This window comes from Sinohyriopsis cumingii, chromosome 18, assembly GCF_028554795.1.
Source record: "Sinohyriopsis cumingii isolate HCF-2022 chromosome 18, ASM2855479v2, whole genome shotgun sequence".
In the NCBI taxonomy this organism is placed as follows: Eukaryota; Metazoa; Mollusca; class Bivalvia; order Unionida; family Unionidae; genus Sinohyriopsis; species Sinohyriopsis cumingii.
The window spans coordinates 86,074,451-86,097,044 of record NC_142978.1 but is presented as its reverse complement, the minus strand read 5'-3'; the positions used below and the strand labels follow the sequence as shown (position 1 = coordinate 86,097,044).

The 22,594-nt window shown below is 33.9% G+C and overlaps 1 protein-coding gene across 1 annotated transcript; it reads left to right on the top strand.

Moving 5' to 3' along the window:
* Window positions 1-1,242: 1,242 nt before the first annotated feature.
* LOC149777217 (uncharacterized) lies at window positions 1,243-21,522 on the top strand. Its single transcript, XM_089941952.1, has 4 exons — window positions 1,243-1,528; window positions 7,866-8,062; window positions 11,381-11,494; window positions 16,155-21,522. Exons 1-4 carry the CDS (start codon window positions 1,301-1,303, stop codon window positions 16,258-16,260), a joined length of 645 nt encoding a protein of 214 aa, XP_089798078.1. The 5' UTR covers window positions 1,243-1,300; the 3' UTR covers window positions 16,261-21,522.
* The last annotated feature ends 1,072 nt before the right edge of the window (window positions 21,523-22,594 follow it).

Here is a 22,594-nt window from a genome sequence, read left to right as displayed (position 1 = left end):
GTAACCTAACATCCACTACGTGGCAATCATACGAAACAATTAAGTGCCGCCTAACATTCACACCATCACTAATAATACCAAATCTTTTTAATACTCCCTAAAAGATTCCTGGGATTAGAAATGTCGATATTAGTTTATTTCTCAAGGGGAAAAAAGCAGAAACATGTGTAGTCGAGTCAAAAGAAAACGACTTAAAATTTGCATATGTCCCTCGAATGATTACACTAAATCAAAACAGGCATACAGAAAATTTTATCCAAAACCATTAAGCAGTTTTAAAGGTTTCGCCAATTAATTTCTAATATCAGTTTCTAGAGTCTGAACAAAAATAGTCGCCGTGATGGATATAGTTGAGACGTCACTAATAAATATGAATGCATATTATGGAAGCTGTCAAATTTGTGTAACTTTCCCTGAAAACTGCTGTTTTCACCCCTGAAAAATAAATAGTACTGATTCGTTATGCAGATGCCCCAAAGATACCGTTATCAATCTCAACCGATTGCCAAGTAGTCGCATAACTGGGATCGACTCAGTACGACAGGGTCCGAACTTGTATTGATTTTAAAAGGGACGAAATTAAAATTTGTGCTGACATTCTAACCATCGAACAAATCAATGAATGTGGAATTAATGTACGCAAATAACAAAATTTCTGCATATTTTGCATTTAATAAAACAGGTTTGTTACAAACAGTTCTTTTCCGTGAGACTCGCCAGTCGTCCAGTATTCACCTTTAATAGTTATTAGACTATCAGCGTCCAAGAATAATTGTGAATATATTCAAATTGTATTTGCCCAGGTCATTTACTTTGAAATGATCTTATAAACTTTTATTATAAAAACCGATGTTATCTAGCTCTTCAAAGACTGTTACCAAAGTGACCCGTTTGTTTTAAAGTGGGGGTTGAAGGTATGCAATGTATGCAATGGGATATTGAATAATCAGAAAGTTCTAAAGTGTGCATGTGGCATACATCATGTATATATACATGACGTATATCACATGCACACACACACACTATATATATATATATATATATATATATATATATATATATATATATATATATATATATATATATATATATATATATATATATATATATATATATTAATACTGATTCACTGTCTAGTGAAATGTGAAAAATAAAAAGACAGTAATACCGGATAATCGTTAGACTCAGTCAATTACGCGGCAGATCGTTTACCTCAAATGTAGTCCATAACCACGTGGTCAATGACTAATAACTGCCTGTTAAGCGGTTGTTTTGAAAGGGCAAATTAGATCATAAGAAAATGTCGCTGACAAAAGCTCTTCGTTTGCCATGGAAGGGAAAACGGTATACTGTTGTAGATGGAAAAGAAAACGGGAGCTGTAATGCAACCCCCAAATCAAAACGTAATAAGGAGCAGGAAAGTGTATCCGTTTGCCCACTTTTGGAAAGCGGCAACCGTCCTATGCATCTTCGCCGGAGCACCAGCCTTACGGGCTCAGTGAGGGACGCCCTAGGAACAATCAGACAGGTAAAGAGACAGAGAGAAAGAGAGAGAGAGAGAGAGATTGTATGCTTACACAATGCATTCAGATAAACAATTCTCAATTTGAGGGGAAACAAATGATTTGCGAATATCTTTTGATGATGTCCTGGGAGCAAAAGAAACGCAAGTTTTTACCTAATAATAAAACTAGAGGTCTCACTCAAAAATGATTTGAACTGTATCTGTTATGCTTTACTTGCAAATTGATGCCGACCCATCAGTGTTATGCTTTACTTGCAAACTGTTGCCGACCCATCACAGTGTTTAGTCCTGCAATGTAAGACATAGCACATGTTGTTTTTGTTTTAGTGCCGTCTTACTACCAAAATAACGGCCTTGTATAGCTTGTTCCGATGTCGGTTGACATCGGAATGAGTTGTCAAAGTTTCAGGTGATCACACACACTTGGCCGCCTATATCGACACTCTTCCACTAATTTAATTAATATTAATAATTACTTACTGTGTTGTCTTTATCCTGGTGGAATGAAAATATGACACTGGCAAATGGACGCATTTTCATGTTCTGTTGACATACATTTGAATTTGTTGCAATGCGACAGTATTCGAGGTATGCCAAAGTATGGTTAAGTAGATTCATGTGGCGGATATATTTCTTGAACGAAACAAAACGTTACTTTACAGTTCCAATAGGCATAATATACTTGTATTCATTTCATTAAAGAACTATATTTCAACTTAACCCAATTTTGGCATTCCTGGCTTTAATCCCTTTCAGCCAATTGAAATGTAGGCCAATGAAACTTGAAAACGGGTACATTTCTTTTGTGAGAATTTGAATTTATTAGGGAAAAGACATCAGTGTAAGTAAAGTCTGGCAAAAACATTATAACTTTACTTTGTAGAAAAGCGTCGTGATTGGTTGACAGTTGTGTGTGATATATTTGAAAATTTGACTTTTGTTACACTGTTAGTCGACATTAAGAGACACTACTCAGTGCCGTTAGTTAGGCAGTTAGACCCATCACACCCCAGAACAAAAATATTGGGTGATGTGTCTTATGTTTTAGGACTACACAATGTTATGCTTTACTTACAAATTGATGCCAACTAATCATAAATAATAATAATAATGAGGACTTTGTATAGCGCCTAATCTTTAGAAGCTCTACGTGCTTTCCAACATTAGACAACACCTACAACATAAAAAACATATAATGATATGATTACAAAAACAAACACCATAAAATTAGAAAACATTATTAAAAACATGCTGAGAATATTTAAGGTAGGAAACATTATTAGGTCTTTAAGTTTGTTCTTGCAGTTGAAATAAGTGAGTTTAGAGATCCCTCTTGAATGTGATCTCTGTGTCTTTGTGTCGAAGTTCAGTGGGCAATTCATTCCACGTTGCTGGGCCCTGGTATGCAAAAGAACGCTGTCCATATGACTTTGTTTTCATAGTGGGAATAATGAGTATACGATTGTCAGAAGAGGAGCGTAAGTATATTGCTGGTGTCTACACATGGGTGAGGTCAGATAGGTATGTTGGACTAGAGTCCGACAGTGAAACGTAGCACAGAGAACAAATTTTGTGTTTGATTCTGGATCGAATGGATAGCCAGTGTAGGGTACAGAGCAGCAAGGAGGTGTGCTCTGATAGTGGTACTCTGAGTATGATCTGAGCAGCTGTGTTTTGAAGTTTCTGGAGCAGATAGTGTTATGCTTTACTTGCAAATTGATGACGACCAATCAGCACAGTGAATCTCTAGATGGGATTGTGGTCATCAGGTCATGTCCTATATGAACCATTTTGCTTGCAGTAAAGCTTTTTTTATACTGCTGTAATCGTGTGACAAGAATTTTAATTTCTGTTCATATACATGTAATTAATGTGAACAAAGTTTAGATGTATGATAATTTTCTATGTTCTACGGTCAGCTTTATCACCGGTATTGTTATTGATTTCATGCAGTTGTGCTTATTTGCATGTCTCCTGCAGCTTTAATTTAGACTCATACATCTCTGAATAATTTCAGACTGCGTTTCTGTTAGCTTAAGTTTTGAAGATTTGTGGTTGAAACCCTAATACATGTAAATGAGAATCAATGCAAAAACAGTGCAAAGAATGCCAAGATCTCTTGATTTTATCCTTTGAAACTTGATTTACATTTGACTTAAAATATGAGAAATAATGAATGATCCTATTTTATAGTTTAGAATTTCAAATCAACTGTTAATATCTTAATAATGCAATGATGTTCCTACTTTCATTTGAAGTGATAGACTTTCCAAATGTTGAATCACCTTTAATCAGTCATGGTGATAAAGACAGGATGATTTATCATGATTGCTCACGTGTTTTTATTTTTCAAAAAGCGAATCTGTTAGAACAGATGAGAGTGATTTGTTCCAATCTGAATATTTAACTTCAAAATGTCCTTTAGCTGCACAGAGCAGTCTTTCACATACCATTCACCCCAAAGAAAAAAAATTAGTCATCCAGCTTTGCCGTGTCAAGCTACCTATTAATACCAAGAGGTACACTGTGTATACACTCCAGCATTCAGAAATTATATCTCTTCAAATGGACTGGATATGACGTTATTTGCATCGAGCAGTGTGGTAGAATGGATATGACATTGTTTATGTTTGTATTTGGCAGTTGTGGAATGGATGACATTATTTCTATTAAGCTGTGGTGGGATGGATGTGACATTGTTTGCATTGAGCAGTTGTGACAAACACAAGCAAGGTTTGACAGTCTAAATTATGAAAAAGAAGCTAATTTTCATACCAGTTTTGACTGCATATATTTGGTCATATCTAATTTTAAAAGTGTCAAATGGCCTACGGGAAAAACTTGCAATTCTATATATAAAAAAAGGGGGGTAAAACAACTAGGGACAGAATGGTCAGTTTCAGAAAGGTATAGACCCAGATGTGAAGACAGCTCATGGCCAGAACCTGAAGATCACTGGAGAGCTCTTATGCATTCATCCAGTGATATGTTGAATACTTTCTGTGCTATTAATGTATTTAGTGACTCGTGCCAATAATTATCTAAAGCTTTTTCTTATCTGAAGATTATGCACCACCGCTTTAATATTAGAAGTTGTACTTATTTCTGTGCTACAGTTTAGTAACATTGGAACAGTTGTAATCTTCCTAAAATTAAACTTGCATTTGTTTTTGAGCAACAGTTTAAAAGCCTTACAACAGTTTGTAACATTGTATGTTGTTTGTTGACCTTGGATCATAAATCAAATTCCATCACAGTTGTCACTGCCAGAAATAATCCCTTTATCTGACATTCACAGTAAGAAAGGTGAGTTAAGTCACCTATCTACAATTAATTTACAGTAGATGTCATTTGGCCATACAATAGACAGGAAGTTTTTGTTAACAACTCATGTCCCCAGGTCATCTCAGTTATCTTGCAGATAGCATTCTTTGTTCTGTTCATTTGTTCAGTCTCTCTCTCTCTCTCTGATTTTTTAAAACTGATTTATTTCAAAATCAAGAAACAAGGCAATACAGTGGTTACAATAATAAGTATTTCATTTAACAGTGCAAATTTTTATTGTTTGCATATTTCTTAATTTGTTCACTATATAATGCATCATGTTGCAATATACATGTAGCTTAATTTTATATTTTGGTGTTTTACTTAGTCATTGTTTAGTTCAGAAAGCTCTATTACCATGTTTTAGGCTATTATATAATATTGTTGACTTAATAAGTTACTCATTCTTACCTTGTTATGTATATTTGATTTAATTATATCTGATTTAATTTATATTATTTTCAATTTAATAGTTTGTCAGTTTTATTTTATTTTTGTTTTCATTACATGCTATTGTAATGTAAATATATTCACTAGAGATGATACTTTTTCCAGAAAATAGTTTGACCTTGACTGTTTGTTTTGTAAACACCAGGTAGTAGCAACCATGAAAATAAGTTCTATTTTTATTTTAAAATGATTGGTTGTTGTCGAGGTCATGATGGGACAACTGTTTTAAGATGTAACAATTTTTTATTTCTTAGAGTAACATGATTAGTTTTCATCAGGGCCACACTGGGTGTACATGACTTTTAACAATTAATTAATTTCGACCAGGTTCTGGAACATTATCACGTGCCCCCCTTTTTGCATTTTAGAATATGATGTGACCTTTGTTTTGGAGAGATATTGTCAGTAGTAGTAGGGCTTTTACTCTGGATGTTGTGCTGTGTTATTTCAAATTACTGGGATTCAAAAAGGATTAATTCTTTTTTTCTGGAAAATTCATGTGCTTATGAGAAATTGTTGAATAAGGACAGCTTTTATAAAAATTTATTCAGATTTCCAAAACCGGAGTGATATTTCTTGTTTCTACAAGGAACTTTAAACTTCAACACTGCAGATTATAGCATACGTTATCATCTTCCATCTTGGATTCTTTGTCGGGACTCGAACTTGAAATCATTAGAACATTTTATTATTAAGACTCCTAAAATTTTATTCTTGGATTGTTTTTGGATTTGATTCTTAAAACCGTAAGTTCATATTTTTTCATTTTATAGAATTTTCCAGGAAGATAAATTATTGTATTTTTTTCAAAGCTTGTTGTTTTCACTCTTTCTTGTGTTACTGTTTATTCGAGCCTAAACACATAACATAAGAACCTGAACATCTGAAGTAGAATTAGCCTTATTGTTGTGTTCAGTTTTTAATATAGTTGGATTTCTTTAAATTATTATTCACTGGAATTGCGATGTGTTCAATAATAAACATGTACTAAACACATTAATTTGGTTCTTGCTCTTTCTATGACTTTGTTTAAGACCATAGAGTCGTAATACTATAAAGACCATAGAGTCGTAATAAAGCTGTGAAATTTGATATGTGCATTTATCGTGATGGATACTTTTCACTATTCACAAAAGTAGGTCACATTGACTGCTTTTCATGCAAAGTTTGTAGATCATGCCATGATGGTTTACGTGTTTCTGGATTATGCCATGGTGTAGGTGTGACAGCTTTCCACAAAACTTTTCAATACCCTTTGGCAAGAAAGCATTCTTCTAGATACAAAAGTTTTGTGGATTAAGTCCTGTTGGTGTAGTTTATTTTTGGATTGTACCATTTTGGTGTAGGTGGGACAACATTCCACACAATTCTTTAACAGATTTTGGCCAGAAAGCATTCTGTTATCACTTACGGCATGACCTCATATCATGGACATTTCTATTATCACTTAGTGCATGACCTCATTCCATTATCCATTATCACTTGAGATGTCAAAATTTTAGAAAAAGTCACCTGGGTACCCATTGGTCCTAATGATTGGCTTCCCGGGTACCCGATCAATGGAAAATTATATTAAATATGAACCTGAACTGGATCAGAGGTTAGTCACAAATCAGCTAAATCCATATGGATTAGTACGAGAATACAGACACAAAATTTAATGATAAATTATTTATACATAACATTCACTTTAACCAGTAGTCTGCATCACAAGTTTAAATTTTGCTGGAAGGTTGTAAAGTCAAGTCCATAAATTCTGAATGCTGTATTACATTGCTGTTGAATTCTTCTTGCAATATTTGTAAATTGCTTTTGATTGGTCCTTTTTTTGATGCAGCATGTTCTTTAGCTTAGCAAAATCCCTCTTCTGTTACATTTTTTAGTCATATAATATTTGGTGGCGTCTTGTTTTTTCTTCTTCAATATAGACTGGTCTGCTAAGTGTGTATAAAACTATAAAGAATATGTGTCACATTGTTTCAAATCTCAAGAAACTGGTCTGTTTTACTTGGAAACATGTCTTGTAGAGTTACTGTAAATAGAAGATAAGGAAACTGTTTCACATACATATCCAAATGGTCTTACATGTCGAAAATACAAGATTAGTAGATGGAGGTCTACTATGGATCAATTTAACATGACACGATCCTTGAACTGTACTTGTTATTTTGTGTCTCAGTTGCTCCTGAATTTTGCCAGATATAATCTTAGATCTGAAATTAGAAATGTGTGGTGTTGTTTTTTTACATGGACTAAACAGGCACCCATAGCTAGTTTTATTACCTGCGTAATTAATGAATGGGTGAGTACCTGGGCACCTGTTGAGACCTTTAATTATCACTTAGAGCGTGACCTCATATCATGGAAAATTGCATTATAGCTTAGGGCTTGACCTCTTATGGACAATTAGGGCATGACATAATATCAGGGAGAATTCTATATCATATAAGGTATGAAAGTTTCATGATCATTTGACCCATCTCATTATATATATATATATATATATATATATATATATATATATATATATATATATATATATATATGAACTCATAATCTGTTTCAGAAATTACGGAAATCTACCAGACAGAGGAAAAGATTACAGAGTGATTCAACATTCACTCCTTCAAGACGAAGCAACAAAGCAACATCAAGGACTCCAACAAGGGGAGATTATCGTGATGTCAAGATGTATTCACCTTTTACAATTGACACGCCAGAAAAAAAAGTTAAGCCTAGGAGGATCAAGACATGTCCACATTGGTATGATTCCCAGTTTGTAGAGTAAAGCCTAAAATATCAAAATATACCCACATTGATATATATGCATTGGTATGATCCCCAGTTTTTAGAGTACAGCCAAAACGTACCCACATTGATATATATGCATTGGTATGATTCCCAGTTTTTAGGGTAAAGCCAAAACGTACCCACATTGATATATATGCATTGGTATGATTCCCATTTTGTAAAGCCTAAATTATCAAAATATACCCACATCGATATATATGCATTTGTATGATTCCCAGTAATATAGAGTAAAGCCAAAACGTACCCACATTGATATATATGCATTTGTATGATTACCTGATATTAGTATTAGAGTGGGAAGATGAGTAAATAATTCATGTAGATATTAAATAGCGGCACACACCACCCTATGGAGATTTGTTTTCTTTGCCTTTGTGTTAGTTCTTTTAAGTGGTGACGAAAAACCGTGGATTTCAGCATAGGTGAACAATGGTTATTAAATGTCAGTCCATTTCTAGAGAACCACTAAGGTTAACCTATCAGACTCAAGATTCCCAGTTGGCAACGGGAGCTGAGGGATTACAACATCATGGCTTCACTAAATAGGTTGCTATGATGTACATATGTAAAACTCTGAGGAAATCGCCAGTCACGAAAGTAGTCACTTTAGCAGTCCTTGCATTTGCTTGTACAGTTCATTCCAACAGATTCAGCAAAAGGAATTCTTTCCTCCACTTTTCTTTCAAGTTATCTGCCACAGTTACTTTTCTGTGTTTTGATTCTTTTGGTTTCTTGGCTGGTAGTTCTGTGTGTTTTCATCTGCGTTATTTCCCTTGTCAGAAAAGCTCAGTATTTGTTTTTGTGGTTGACATGTTGATCTTGAATGAAATCATGCAAGATCTCACGAGACTATGGGAAGCTAATCCATTGTAACAAAACCTATGTTTGAAGCTGACTAGAAAGAGCTGACAAGACTAGGGGAAGGTACACCATCATAACAATGCCTACACTTGACATGTTGATCTATGTTTGAAGCTGACTAGAAAGAGCTGACAAGATTAGGGGAAGGTACACCATTATAACAATGCCTACACTTGAAGTATAAATGATGCCATTCCATGTCCTCTGTTGAAGGTTGAACAAATCCTGATAGCAGCGTGTGAATCATTTGTGTATAAAATGCACATGGCGACAATATGTGTGGATCAAATTTTTTTCAGACAAGCACCTCCGATGCACAAGTGTGATTAAAGGGAAACACTGATATGGCAACACAAAATAGATTTTAGGACATTCTCTAACTCTTAACTTAATCACCAGTCTTCTCATCAGATGAGTAATTTGAACTTAAGTGCTTGTTAATAGTATCAGATAACATTGAGATTTGTTTGCCAGGTACACATCTGCATGAATTCAGCCCAGAAACAAATAAGTAGTAGTTTTCCTCGGCACAACCAGTTTGCAAGAAAAGTGTTTTTCCTGAGCCCTTTCAATTGGTGTCCAGTTGTAAATCAGTCTGATGACTTGGTCTTTCTATGCGTAATCTTCGTGTGTTGGCTATTCAAATGTCTACCAGCTTCACAGTGAAATTGTATGACACATGGCTACCGAGTCACCAGTGATCTGAAGGTATTTACACCTTCACATTTATGGGGAACTGCCACAACTGTGACACATGGAGAAATGAAAAAATCACGTGAGCTGTGCTTCACCAATAACTCAAACCTTGGCACATAGACCCTTCCAGATTATCAGTTGGAAATAAAGGAAAATAGTCAGTTTGACCACTGCATGTGAAATAGGTTGGGGGGTCCAGAGATTATATGTTGAAATATTTTACTTATGGTTACATTTTTTCTATATTTCTTGGTCAGATTTTGGTTTTAAGAGGCACAGTTCCCTTAAACGACATGGATGAGATAGAGGTTGGAAAGTATTATATAATGTACAACATCGGGATTTGCAAGGGAAGTAATATGTAATGTACAACATGGGGATTGGAAAGGGAAGTAATATGTAATGTACAACATTGAGATTTGCAAGGAAAGTAATATGTAATGTACAACATCGGGATTTTGCAAGGGAAGTAATATGTAATGTACAACATCGGGATTTGCAAGGGAAGTAATATGTAATGTACAACATCGGGATTTGCAAGGGAAGTAATATGTAATGTACAAAATGGGGATTTGCAAGGGAAGTAATATGTAATGTACAACATCGGGATTTGCAAGGGAAGTAATATGTAATGTACAAAATGGGGATTTGCAAGGGAAGTAATATGTAATGTACAACATCGGGATTTGCAAGGGAAGTAATATATAATGTACAACATCGGGATTTTGCAAGGAAAGTAATATGTAATTACAACATCGGGATTTGCAAGGGAAGTAATATGTAATGTACAACATTGGGATTTGCAAGGGAAGTAATATGTAATGTACAGAATGGGGATTTGCAAGGGAAGTAATATGTAATGTACAAAATGGGGATTTGCAAGGAAAGTAATATGTAATGTACAAAATGGGGATTTGCAAGGGAAGTAATATGCAATGTACAAAATGGGGATTTGCAAGGGAAGTAATATGTAATGTACAACATCGGGATTTGCAAGGGAAGTAATATATAATGTACAACATCGGGATTTTGCAAGGGAAGTAATATGTAATGTACAACATGGGGATTGGAAAGGGAAGTAGTTTTTGATGGATATTTGTTCTTAAATTTAGTAAATTGATATGGATATTCGATGTTGAATAATGTCCCCTTGATTCATTGATGACAGTCTTTAACATCACATATTTTGAATTTTAAAAATATTTTTCTACTTGAAAATTGTATGTAGGTTGTTCTTGTTTCTGCTGCATTAGTAGGTAATCCAGTAGGTTATATATTTATTTTTTGAAGCAAAAGAAAATGTCATCTATCTCTTGCTTTTCTCAGCATATGACAGTGTGCTGCATGAGAGGTTGGAGGCAGTGTCTGGTGATGTAATGAATGAACACATGATCTTTTATGTTTATGTAATCAAACAGAAGTTAACGCTGATTTCTCTTCAGAGCCGAGTGTGGAAAAGATGTCGATGTTCAGTCATAACACCCCTGAACAGCTTATAATTTTGCTTATTCCATTTGATAGTCTAAATACTCTCCTTGCTCTACATTAACATGTCTCCATGATGGTTTTCATCTGCTGACTGTCTAAACATGATGGTTTTTGTTGGCTGTACTTAAGTCTTGAAGTACAGAAATCAACCTAGTTTGGACCACTGTACCAACATATCATGCTGTGAAAATTTGTTTCAAGTTTGATATTTTTCCCAATGTACAGGTATGACATGGAGACTCCAAGCCGACTGAAGCGTGAAGTAGAAGATCTTACCGCTAACATGCAAGCCCTTGTATCACTTACACCTGGAACACTGCAGAGCAGGGCTCATAGAAGGTTGGTCATAATTATAGAAGATCTTTGTGTTGTGTGCATGTGATCTAAGTGAATCTCATGAGATGCTTCGAGTGTATCCTCTAATGTTACAGAATCTTGAAAGGTGATACAGAATTCCTGTTTACTGTACTGTATTTATTATGCTTTTATTGTACATCTTTAATTAAAAAACATCCGTTTTATTTATTTGAACTTTTTTATATAGCAAAATGAATTTTATTAATGTACTGCAAAATGCAAATGGGTATGCAGTCATGTTTCATTGTGTTGCATATTGATATGGATATGCAGTCATGTTTCATTGTGTTACATATTGATATGGATATGCAGTCATGTTTCATTGTGTTACATATTGATATGGATATGCAGTCATGTTTCATTGTGTTACATATTGATATGGATATGCAGTCATGTTTCATTGTGTTGCATATTGATATGGATATGCAGTCATATTGATATGGATATGCAGTCCTTTTTCACTGTTTTTCATAATGATATGGATAAGCAGTCTTGTTTCATTGTGTTTGGATATGCAGTCCATTTTCATTGTGTTGCATAATGTCTATGGATATGCAGTCATGTTTCATTGTGTTGCATATTGATATGGATATGCAGTCCATTTTCATTATGATGTACATGGATATGCAGTCTATTTCATTTGATTTGCTTGGTGACATTTTGTCTGTAATGAATTCTGATATTGAATGTGCTCATGTACTAATTGCCTTGAAAAGGTTGATGTACCAAAAGTTTTGATGTATAACAGTGATATAATCCAGAATGTCTTTGAATGAATTCATATTTATCCCAAAGTAATGTTTTAGGCCAAAAAGTCAATGAGCACTTTGTAATTCCAATGAATAGTTTAAATAAATGATTCCTCAAATATATGTGAGCAAAACAGTAAATGATTCCACAGACAACTAATTTTCACTTGCCCTAAGACAATAAAATGCCCAGTATGTAGGTCATTTCAAATGGAAAAATCCATCAAATTAAAAAACAAGTTGATGCCTTGAATTTAGATTCAAATAAACATCTCATTTACCATTTTAATCAGGAAAACAAGACAATAGTCAGGTGTGCCAGACCTCTACCCTCAGTTACAGAGAATGGTCAGGCACACAATACAAATTAAATATACACAACAAAATATTTTCTGTCTACAATGCAATTATCCTACAAGTATCTTTTTGGATGACTCAGCAGCTTGGAGTGAGGGCTCAGTACTGGTGGGAAAAAGTTACTGAAAGAGAAGATTAAGAAAATATACATAACTGTTCTCTTGTAAATTCTATGTGACCGGATGAATTTGCATGTTTCAGCATTTTTTGAGGTAATATGGTGGGCTTATCTTTTGTAAGAGTAGTCATGGAATATACGTTTTATAACTATTGTAATAACTCTGTAGTCTTGGGATCCACATTCCATAGCTTTTGAGACAGTGTAGTCATTAAACTTAGCTACATACGGAAGGGAAGTTTTTGCATTAATCTTGACATTTTCATTTATGGAATCGTTATTATCAAAACATGACTCATCAGTGCAGCGAAATCAGTCCATATTCTGAATACATGACTCGTTAGTGTAGTGAATCAGTCTGTATTCTGAATATCTGCAGACCTGCCAACCCTCACAATTTTGGCATGAATTTCACAACTCTCTATATGATTTATATTTAGAACAGAAGTTTCACAAATACTAGTAAAGACAACTGGGGCCCAACTAATGTTTTAAACAAAATGGCACATGTACATATGGGTAGCAACTAATTTCTTTTAAACAAACACCAAATAAAGACAGCTTTTCGGGTGTAAGATTTTTAGAGATATTGAAAGATTTAAGCATGTATTTTAATCTGCTTGAGTTCAGATTGTTTATTGCATGGTCCAACACCACTAATCGTTAATTGTTTGACATTTCATCTTATGGATTAATACCATTTCGTAATTAAGCTACACAACAGTTAAAATGTTTTCACCTCCATGCAAGAAGATAGTATTCCACAAAAAGTGAAATATAAGATTGGAGTATACCAAAAGTTGGCCTTGCATTCAGCCATCAAACATCAATGTATATTATGCTTTTTGTACAGTGGTATGCCGCCAACTTTAAAATTGGGAATGTGCACAGAGGCTCATATCGTTGCTTACAGTTTACCTGTCATACATGTACTGTATAATAATATTATATAGTACGCGTATGACAGATAAATTGTAAGCAACGATACGAGCCCCAATGGGTAAGTGACAGAATGTTGTGAAAAAGCTCAGAGCTTGCAAAATGCACATAGATATTGGAAAAACGAAGAGTACCCAGAAGATTTCAGCTCTGGATTACTTTAAGCCACCTACTCAAGCTACCGATGCTGAAGCATTATTTGTGAGTTATCGTGCTGAACATAACCTGCCTTTCATAGTTGAGACTAGCAACAGTGACAGTGAAAGAGTATTTCCTATTGTAAGGAAAAATAAGACAAACTTTAGTGCCTCCTTAGGTGCTAAAAATTGGCAACAATTTTAGTCACCAAAATTAAACAGCAGGCAAGAAGCCTGAAGTGTTTTTAAAACAAATTTACCATGGCCTGATTGAGGAAGTTCAGATCTGCCACATCATCATATCATGACAAATGGTGTAAAGTATGAGTATATCAATAAATTTGGCTGCAAGTAAATTTGTACTTCTAATCTGTGTAAATAGTTTTATTTTTATTTTGGGATTTTCATATAATGCAGTACTGACCATCGAAGTGGATGGACCTAGTGTCGTATAATTTTAATTGCAACTTTTATGATTTTCAAGCTGGGAAAGTTAGTTTTCCACTTGTCAAGTTTTTCACCATAGATGTAAATTCCTTGAACAGCCGCTATTAAATATAATGGCGATAGTTGCATTATTTTTTTGTTGTTATTATAATATAAACAAATTGTCTTATGTTGAAAATATTTAGCAGGAAAACTTGGGATAAGCCTGTAATCTTGTAATCAAACCCTGTCAAGGATATGCACCTGTAATTTGGTGTTTGATTTGAGTAGAATATGACTTTCAAAACTGAAAAACAATTAAAACAGCCAATTTAATTAGTGAGAATGTCTTTTTATTTATAAAGATGTTAATTTTGCAGTTTATGACAATGGACACGCTCATTGAAACAAGAGGGGGAGCAGAGCAGTGTTTTAGATTGCCCCTCTTTCTTTCAAGCTAGAATACTTAATCTGCTTGTGACGAACCAATTTTATTAAATGCACAATGTGTAAAAATGTCACAGTTTGAGCAAAAGCTTCAGGAAGATGGTAAATGAAGTTATTTTGGTTACTGGAAAATACTTATTTTTGGATTTTCATACTAAGACTACTTTTCCTTTAAATAATTAATGAACAATTCACATTTGGCATAACGTGACAGTTCTGGCATGCAGGCGGATTATTCGCATCAGAACGGAATCGTTTTGTGTTTTGGCAGTCATGAAAATATTTACAATATTTTTTATCGTGACTAGATATAATTGTAAGTTACCAAGTTGAACTTGGTTTATCACTGATACATTGATCTTCTGATTTTCTGTTAGAATAAAGTTTGAAATTAAATAAACAAGATGAATTAAGATTACAGAGAAAACACAGTGATGTAATTTACAAGGCAATCAAAAAGAGAAAAAACGATGATGCAGTTCATTAAACATAGTTTTGCAACCACCTGTTAAACTACCATTTTTTACTTAGCAAGTCAAATTTAAAGGATTAAGTAAAATCAAAGATTATCAAGATACTGCTAAATAATGTGTTTTTAACACGAAGTCAAATTATGTATAGAATGTCTCAAAATTTATGAAAATGTACCAGAACTTGAAGTCAGTGTCAATTATTTGCATACATGCCAACCATTATGCTTTTGGCATAATCGTTAGCTTTTTTTTTCTTCCCTAAATTACGCCTTACACATAAATGTATTTGGATTACACATTTTCAATATATCCTCTCATTTTTATTAACATACCAGACAGAAGAGACAGCTTCTATCTAACTATGACATTAGAGTGCCCTTGTCCATAACTTAAATGCACTTTCCTAAGTCTGCCATCACAAAATGTGTCCACCTGCAAATGGCACAGACTCAAATCAGCCACAAATCTGCCATCACAAAATGTGTGAGCAGATTTGGGTCTGTGCAGTTTGTTAGGAGTAATCAGTATAACAAACAACATAGACTTGAAAAGACACTTGTTTCCCATTTCCTAAGCATGATATAGCCAATAATGTATCAAAAGTACCATTAAAACCAACAAAAATCAACATGCACAATGAAGCACAAGAAGTCTAAATTGCATGTATACAGATTGGTGTGTAGAAGTTCATGTTTACATGTACTAATTGGCATATACATGTACATATTAGTGTGTACATGTACAAATTGGTTGTGTACAAATTAGTTTGTACATGGATAAATTGGGTGTATACAAATTTGGTTGTACAAATAATCAAGCGTGCAGATTACAAGATGAATGCTTGAATGACTCACTAAACTAAAAAATGGAGTATTTTTTATTGACGTTTCTTAACAATTAATACTTGTTAAAAATACTTGCCAATTAACCAGAGAAATGTATTAGTTCATACTCATTTTGTCCCATGTTTCATTTCTCTATATATTTTTTATTTAGACATTCGTCAATGTCGCCTATAACAAATGGAAGTCTGAGAACATGCACTGTGAAGCCGTCTGCCACATCACAAGCCCGGAGAAAGATCAGCACGGTCATAAATTAATCAACTAAATGGCAAAGCCAAATCGACGGTTACAGCATTTTATGGAAGATTACTTTCTGAAGAGCATTTAGCTTGATTCTGTTTCTTTAAGCATAATTGTATAAACATACTGCTATATTATATTCTTGTGTAATTTTTGAACCCACTGTTATGCTCTAAGTTATCTTCACTTAGTCAGCCTTTTGTTTTGTGGCATCAGCTAGTGCTGAGGATGTTGTAATTAAAATGGCATGCAAATCTGTCATATACTGCCAAAAATTAATATTCATAGAAAGAATTTATGAATGTGCACACTTCCACAAGTTCTGATGGAGGAACACCTCAAGAGATAATATTATTATCAGTCCTGAGATAATATTATAGTCTTTTACTGAACTGATCTAAATTATGTTAATATTTTTCTAAATTTGTGTGCAGCATTTATATAACTTGTTTTGACAAGTAAGACTGCATTTTGTAGCATAGTTTGTGTATTGCTCTTTTACTTGTTTTGACAGGCAAGTCTTGGCATTGATTTTGTACAGTTCTTATATGGTTTGTTTTGACATGAGAGATACCGTGTTTAGGGTTTCTTTGTATAATCGGTTTGATTTTGTCAAATTTTATTTGTAGGGATGCTTTGTACCTGTAATCTTCTGAAATAAATTCAAGACTTGATCATTCTATAAGGCTACTTTGACTCAAGACAACACAGTGTGATGTTTTGAAGAGGAATATAACTTAAATAATGTTGCATTTTATGATGAGACAAATATTGTGCAATTTATTATGCATAATTAGCTCCAGATATTACCTGACTGATATGGGAAACAACTTACAGCAGTAGTAAATATGTATGAACAGAGTTCTTTACCCTTGCCATGGACCATGTCCATTCTTTCTCTCCCTCCATATGCAACAGGTAATGTTGTTAATTGTTGTACAAAGACACCTTGTTTTATCAAGTCCAATGGTATATGTGTATGTTTTTAACCTGTGTATAATTCTTTATTAAAGCCACTTTTGTAAACAATTTTTCTCTACATTGGGTCAATGTTTTCTTTTTCATTTTGAAAACTTAATTAAAAACATTTAATCCTGACACAAAGGTAACATTTTCTTATTTGATTCATAAATATATGGCTTCGTTTTTGTTATTGATACTCAATTTGGTGTTTGTGCAATTTAATCTAATGATATATTGATATTAATAGAAATTTCTAATCACAAAGGTGAGCTGTTTCAAGTAATGACTGTTTAAATATGGTAGAATTTACATTAATGGCAATTCCTGATCACAAAGGTCACCTGTTTCAAATAATGATCATTTAAATATAGTTAAACAATAATCTACATAATTCTTAAAGTGAGAACAGAATTAGGACTTACTTTTAATACTAGAATAGAAAAGACTAACAATCAATTGGGTTTGGAAATTGTGCATGAGATCTTTAAATGATAAAAGAATGGTATCACTTGATTACAGTAAATTCAAAGTCTTTAATGCATTTTGTTGCTTGCATGGTCTGACTTTTATTTTCCTGTCTTTTTTTCTTCTTCTAATTTTGAAATGTTCAGTGAAATTGTTTGACCACAGTCTTCAAATACAGTTCTGTAAGCCACATCACAACAGTGGTATGTAGAGTTATTCTTGTCTGTCCATCACACTGTAGAGACACAGAGTTACTCTTGTCTGTCCATCACACTGTAGAGACACAGAGTTACTCTTGTCTGTCCATCACACTGTAGGGACACATATAGGGTTACTCTTGTCTGTCCATCAGACTAGAGATAAATATAGAGTTACACTTGTCTGTCCATCACACTGTAGAGGCACATATGAAGTTACTCTTGTCTCTCCATCACACACTTTAGAGACATAGAGAGTTACTCTTAACTGTCCCTCAGACCATAGAGAGGAATTTAGAGTTTCTCTTCTCTGTTCATCACACCATGGTTAAGTTTTGTGTTTAGGTCATTGGAGGCACTGTGGTGGGACATCTTCAACACATTTCCTGTTTGCACTTTTCATACTGCATGAAACTTGTGATACAAAATATGAGATTTATTGTATGTGTGAATATCGTGGATAATATATGTACTTGTATGGATGGTAGTAATTGCATTGTACGTGTGAATAACATAATATTTGTACTTGTATAGATGGCAGTTATTGCATTGTATGTGTGAATAACAGATAATGTACTTGTATAGATGGCAGTTATTGCATTGAATGTGTGAATAACAGATAATATATGTACTTTTATAGATGGCAGTAATTGCATTGTATGTGTGAATAACAGATAATGTACTTGTATAGATGGCAGCTATTGCATTGTATGTGTGAATAACGGATAATTTACTTGGGTAGATGGCAGTAATTGCATTGTATGTGTGAATTACAGATAATATATGTACTTGGTTAGATGGCATTAATTGCATTGTATGTGTGAATTACAGATAATGTACTTGTATAGATGGTAGTTATTGTGTTGTATGTTTGAATAACAAATAATCTATCTGGTATACATGGCAGTAATTGCAATCGTATTATCTTAGAATTGTTTTGTGATTGCCCTCACAAATCATTATGGTTCTTTTTTACAAGCGGGAGAATTTTAGCACAATGCTGTGCAACTACTTATATTGCAATAGAAAATTTGTTCGTGCTTTCTTTATATGATATAGGAATAAAGGCTATTTAATGGGAAAACTTACGATAGTGGCTATCTTTTCTTTTAGGTGGTGCCTGTACTTGTTAGGAAAAAGGGTGGCCTTTTTGTGCTTGATAATATCAGAAAGTTTGCTTAATATTTGTAAGTACTTAGTAGTCAGCAAACTGTAATCACATAATTTGTCTTCTATCTCGTTATTCTCATTATTCTATAGGTACCAATTTCCACTTTAAAACCCATTTATAATCATACAGTATCAGTATTAAATAAAAACTATGTACTTGTATTAACCAGGTATTTCCGCTTTGATCTTGTATATGTAAAGCTGTTCTCCTTAGTTTAATTTCAGATGCAATTTAACACCCTGTACCCTTTTTTGAGGCCTTTTTTGTCTTCATATTGATGGGCATTGAAACATCATTGTAAATTTACATAAATATTTCTTGGTTTCTAATTTATTTCAAAACTAAATTCTTTGAAATGTCTACCAGTCTTATAATAACTTAGTTGTTTGAAATGAATGCGGGTTTTATATTAACTAACTTTTTGAAATGTTTGAATAACTAAATTCCACGAAATGTATGCGGGTCTCATAATAACTAAATTCTGCGAAGTGTATGCAGGTCTTCAGATAATTTTAGTTTTAACAGGTTTATTAGCATGATAGCTTTCGTTAAATATTTTGAAGCAACATTTTCTTGCCGTTATTGTTTTGGTTTTTTTTTTTTCAGTTTGTTTTCTGTTTTAATTGATTTTGATTTATTTGGTCAGTTTTGTTTCAGTACTTGTAAATGTCTTGTGTAGAGAAGTGTATACATATTTCTTGATACATATTATTGTATTCTCATTTTTATTAGAAACATAAAGTAGTAGGTTTTAAAAACTACCCACAGCTAGTTATGGAAGTCATGGTAGAACATTTGGTAGAGTGCCGGATTTACACTCCAAGAGTCACAGGTTTCCCCAAGCCAGAATGGGTCACCTGCTTTTGATTCCTAGGAAAAGGCATTTGGCTCTTAGTTTAATAGACATGATGTAGCGAATAATGTTGTAAAAGTGCTGTTATAACCGACACAATGAACCATACAATTGCATACCATATTTGATGTAATACTTGCACTGTATGCTGAGAATTTAATTGTCTGGGTAAATTTTACAAGATCAACTTTGTGATAACTACACAAAGTCCACAACAGTGTCCTAAATATGTATGTACATGTTGGAGGAGTTAGCACCCTTTATGTCTGTTAGTAGCTCTCCACTGAGGAGATTCGTTCTCTCCCAGTATAGTTGTTCTGGAAAAGAAACATGTTAGAGTCAAGTTTGAGACAGATTTAATCAACAAAATGAAGTGTTAACTGAGATGCATGGCATTCCTGTCAACAAAACATGCTGGGGTCAATACACGAGCTCAGCACTTGATATTTTTTATGAGAATTTTGACCAGAAAGGAAGGTGTGGGTGTATTAAGGCATGTATTGGTATTACATCACATATAGTAACTGAGATATAACATGTTACAGCCTGTTCACTGTTGGCCAGTATATGTTGGTGAAGAATGAAAACATTTTTACCCTGTTATTTAAAGACAAAAATCATACTTGTTCTGAATTTTCTTTTTGATTCATTCATGCTGCTTTCAAAATGTCGTCTGCATGTTGGAATAAGTGATACAATAATACAGAGAATGGTCAAAGCTTTATCTATACCATTTAATGAAGAGTCTGTTGAAACAAGGACCTGTTTCATATCCATTGATTGACATCAGCTTGCTGTGTAGGTTATCTTTTGAAAGAGTTGGTGACAGACTATGTAAGTGTCATTAGTTCATAGCTTAAAGTACAGTAAGGGTAAGTTAAAATTAAAAAGATAAGTCTCTTCAGAGGTAAATATAAATTGTAGCCATCAAAAACTGTGTGGATTTACTATTCTCACCTAATGCAGGAATCAAGCCAGATTGCAATTCTTACCTGCTTTGTGAGTCACGTTGGGTCACTTGTCAATGTCCTCCGATAATAAAAAAGCAGTTTCAGCAGTCTCCTATATATGTAACAGACAACCATCATTGTGAAAGCTTGACGATGTCAGCATCATCAAAAGTGATGCAGATCACTTGTAAGCAATTAAGAAGACTCTAATTAAAGTCAATTCATGTGAATAACTCCTGAAATAAAATAAGAAGCAAATAGGGGAGAAAATTAATATAGGGCTGAGACAGAGACATACCAGTTTCCACGTGTCATTATTTTACAAGGTTGAGCAGAAAGCTAATAGTTTCATTCTTGAACTGAGATTTTCTCATCTTTACATCATCCCTAACACATCCTATTAGTGTAGATACATGTGGAGGTACTCATTGAGAGTGCTTGTTCACTGTTTCATGTAGCTTAATGTGTTTTGAATTTTTTGTATGTAGTTTGCTTCTTGCTATGCAAGCTGATATGTTGTATACTTGTAGAATTGCATCTGGCATGCAGATATCTTGGAATTGTGTAAAGCTTACATGCCACAGTATATTTTCTATTTTATATATGACCATGTATTTGTAGGAATTTTTTTGTTTACATGTATCATTTATTACTTTTTATTAAAGACGTATTGAATATCAGTCTTATTAACATTGTACCATTTATTTCATTTCATTTTAAAAGGATTAAATATTTAACATTCTTGATCTCACTGTATGTATACATTTAGGTGTTTGCATCTAAGTCTGTGTGTGTTTATATATAAATTTATGTGTATGTGGATGCAAGCATCTAATTGTGTATGTATGCATCTGTGTGTGTGTGTTGATGTATGAATTTAGGTGTGTCTGTGTATGCATGCATCTCGGTGTGTGTGTGTTGATATATAAATTTAGGTGTGTCTGTGCAAGCATCTAAGTGTATACATCTAGGTGTGTATGTATGCAAGCATCTAGGTGTGTATGTATGCATCTAGGAGTCTATGTATGCATGCGTCTTGGTGTGTATCAAGGATGCTTCTGTTTGTGTGTGTGTGTATATATATATATATATATATATATATATATATATATATATATATACATCTGTGTATGTATCTGGGTATTAGTTTTCCATAACTATAACTTCACATTTACATGTCTTTATGTCTACTAGTCCATCTATATTTTAATGACCTGCCTGCCATCCAACTATTATTGTAATGATCTACCAGACTATTTACCAGCCTACCCATCCATCCATATGTATAATCTATCAGTCTATTTATAATCATACCCATCCATCCATATTTGTAATGATTTACCAGCCTACCCGTCCATCCATATTTATAATCTACCAGACCGCTCAGGTGGCCTATTGGTTTGAGCGTCCGCCTCAGATGCGGGAGTTCGTGGGTTCAGACCCTGCCGTGTCATACCAAAGACACCTAAAAATGGTACCAACAGCTGCCTCGCTCGCTAGGCGCTCACCATTAAGAGGTTAGTGTTAGGACTGGTCGGCCTGGTGTCAGGATAATGTGACTGGGTGGGACATGTCTGTGGCATGATACCCCAGTGCTAGATATCACTTTAAACTGCCACACTGCAGACATCGTAGAGATATGACTGAAAAATTGTTAAATCTACGTTAAAAATATAAATCACACGCACTACCAGTCTATTTACCAGCATACCCGTCCATCCATATTAGTAATAATCTACCAGTCTCTTTACC

Excerpts from the sequence above, each read along its gene's own strand:
- LOC149777217 (XM_089941952.1), top strand. The coding sequence starts at position 1,301 with ATGTCGCTGACAAAAGCTCTTCGTTTGCCATGGAAGGGAAAACGGTAT. Across the intron at positions 1,529-7,865 it reads CCCTAGGAACAATCAGACAG|AAATTACGGAAATCTACCAG; the intron begins GTAAAGAGACAG and ends AATCTGTTTCAG. Across the intron at positions 8,063-11,380 it reads ATCAAGACATGTCCACATTG|GTATGACATGGAGACTCCAA; the intron begins GTATGATTCCCA and ends CCCAATGTACAG.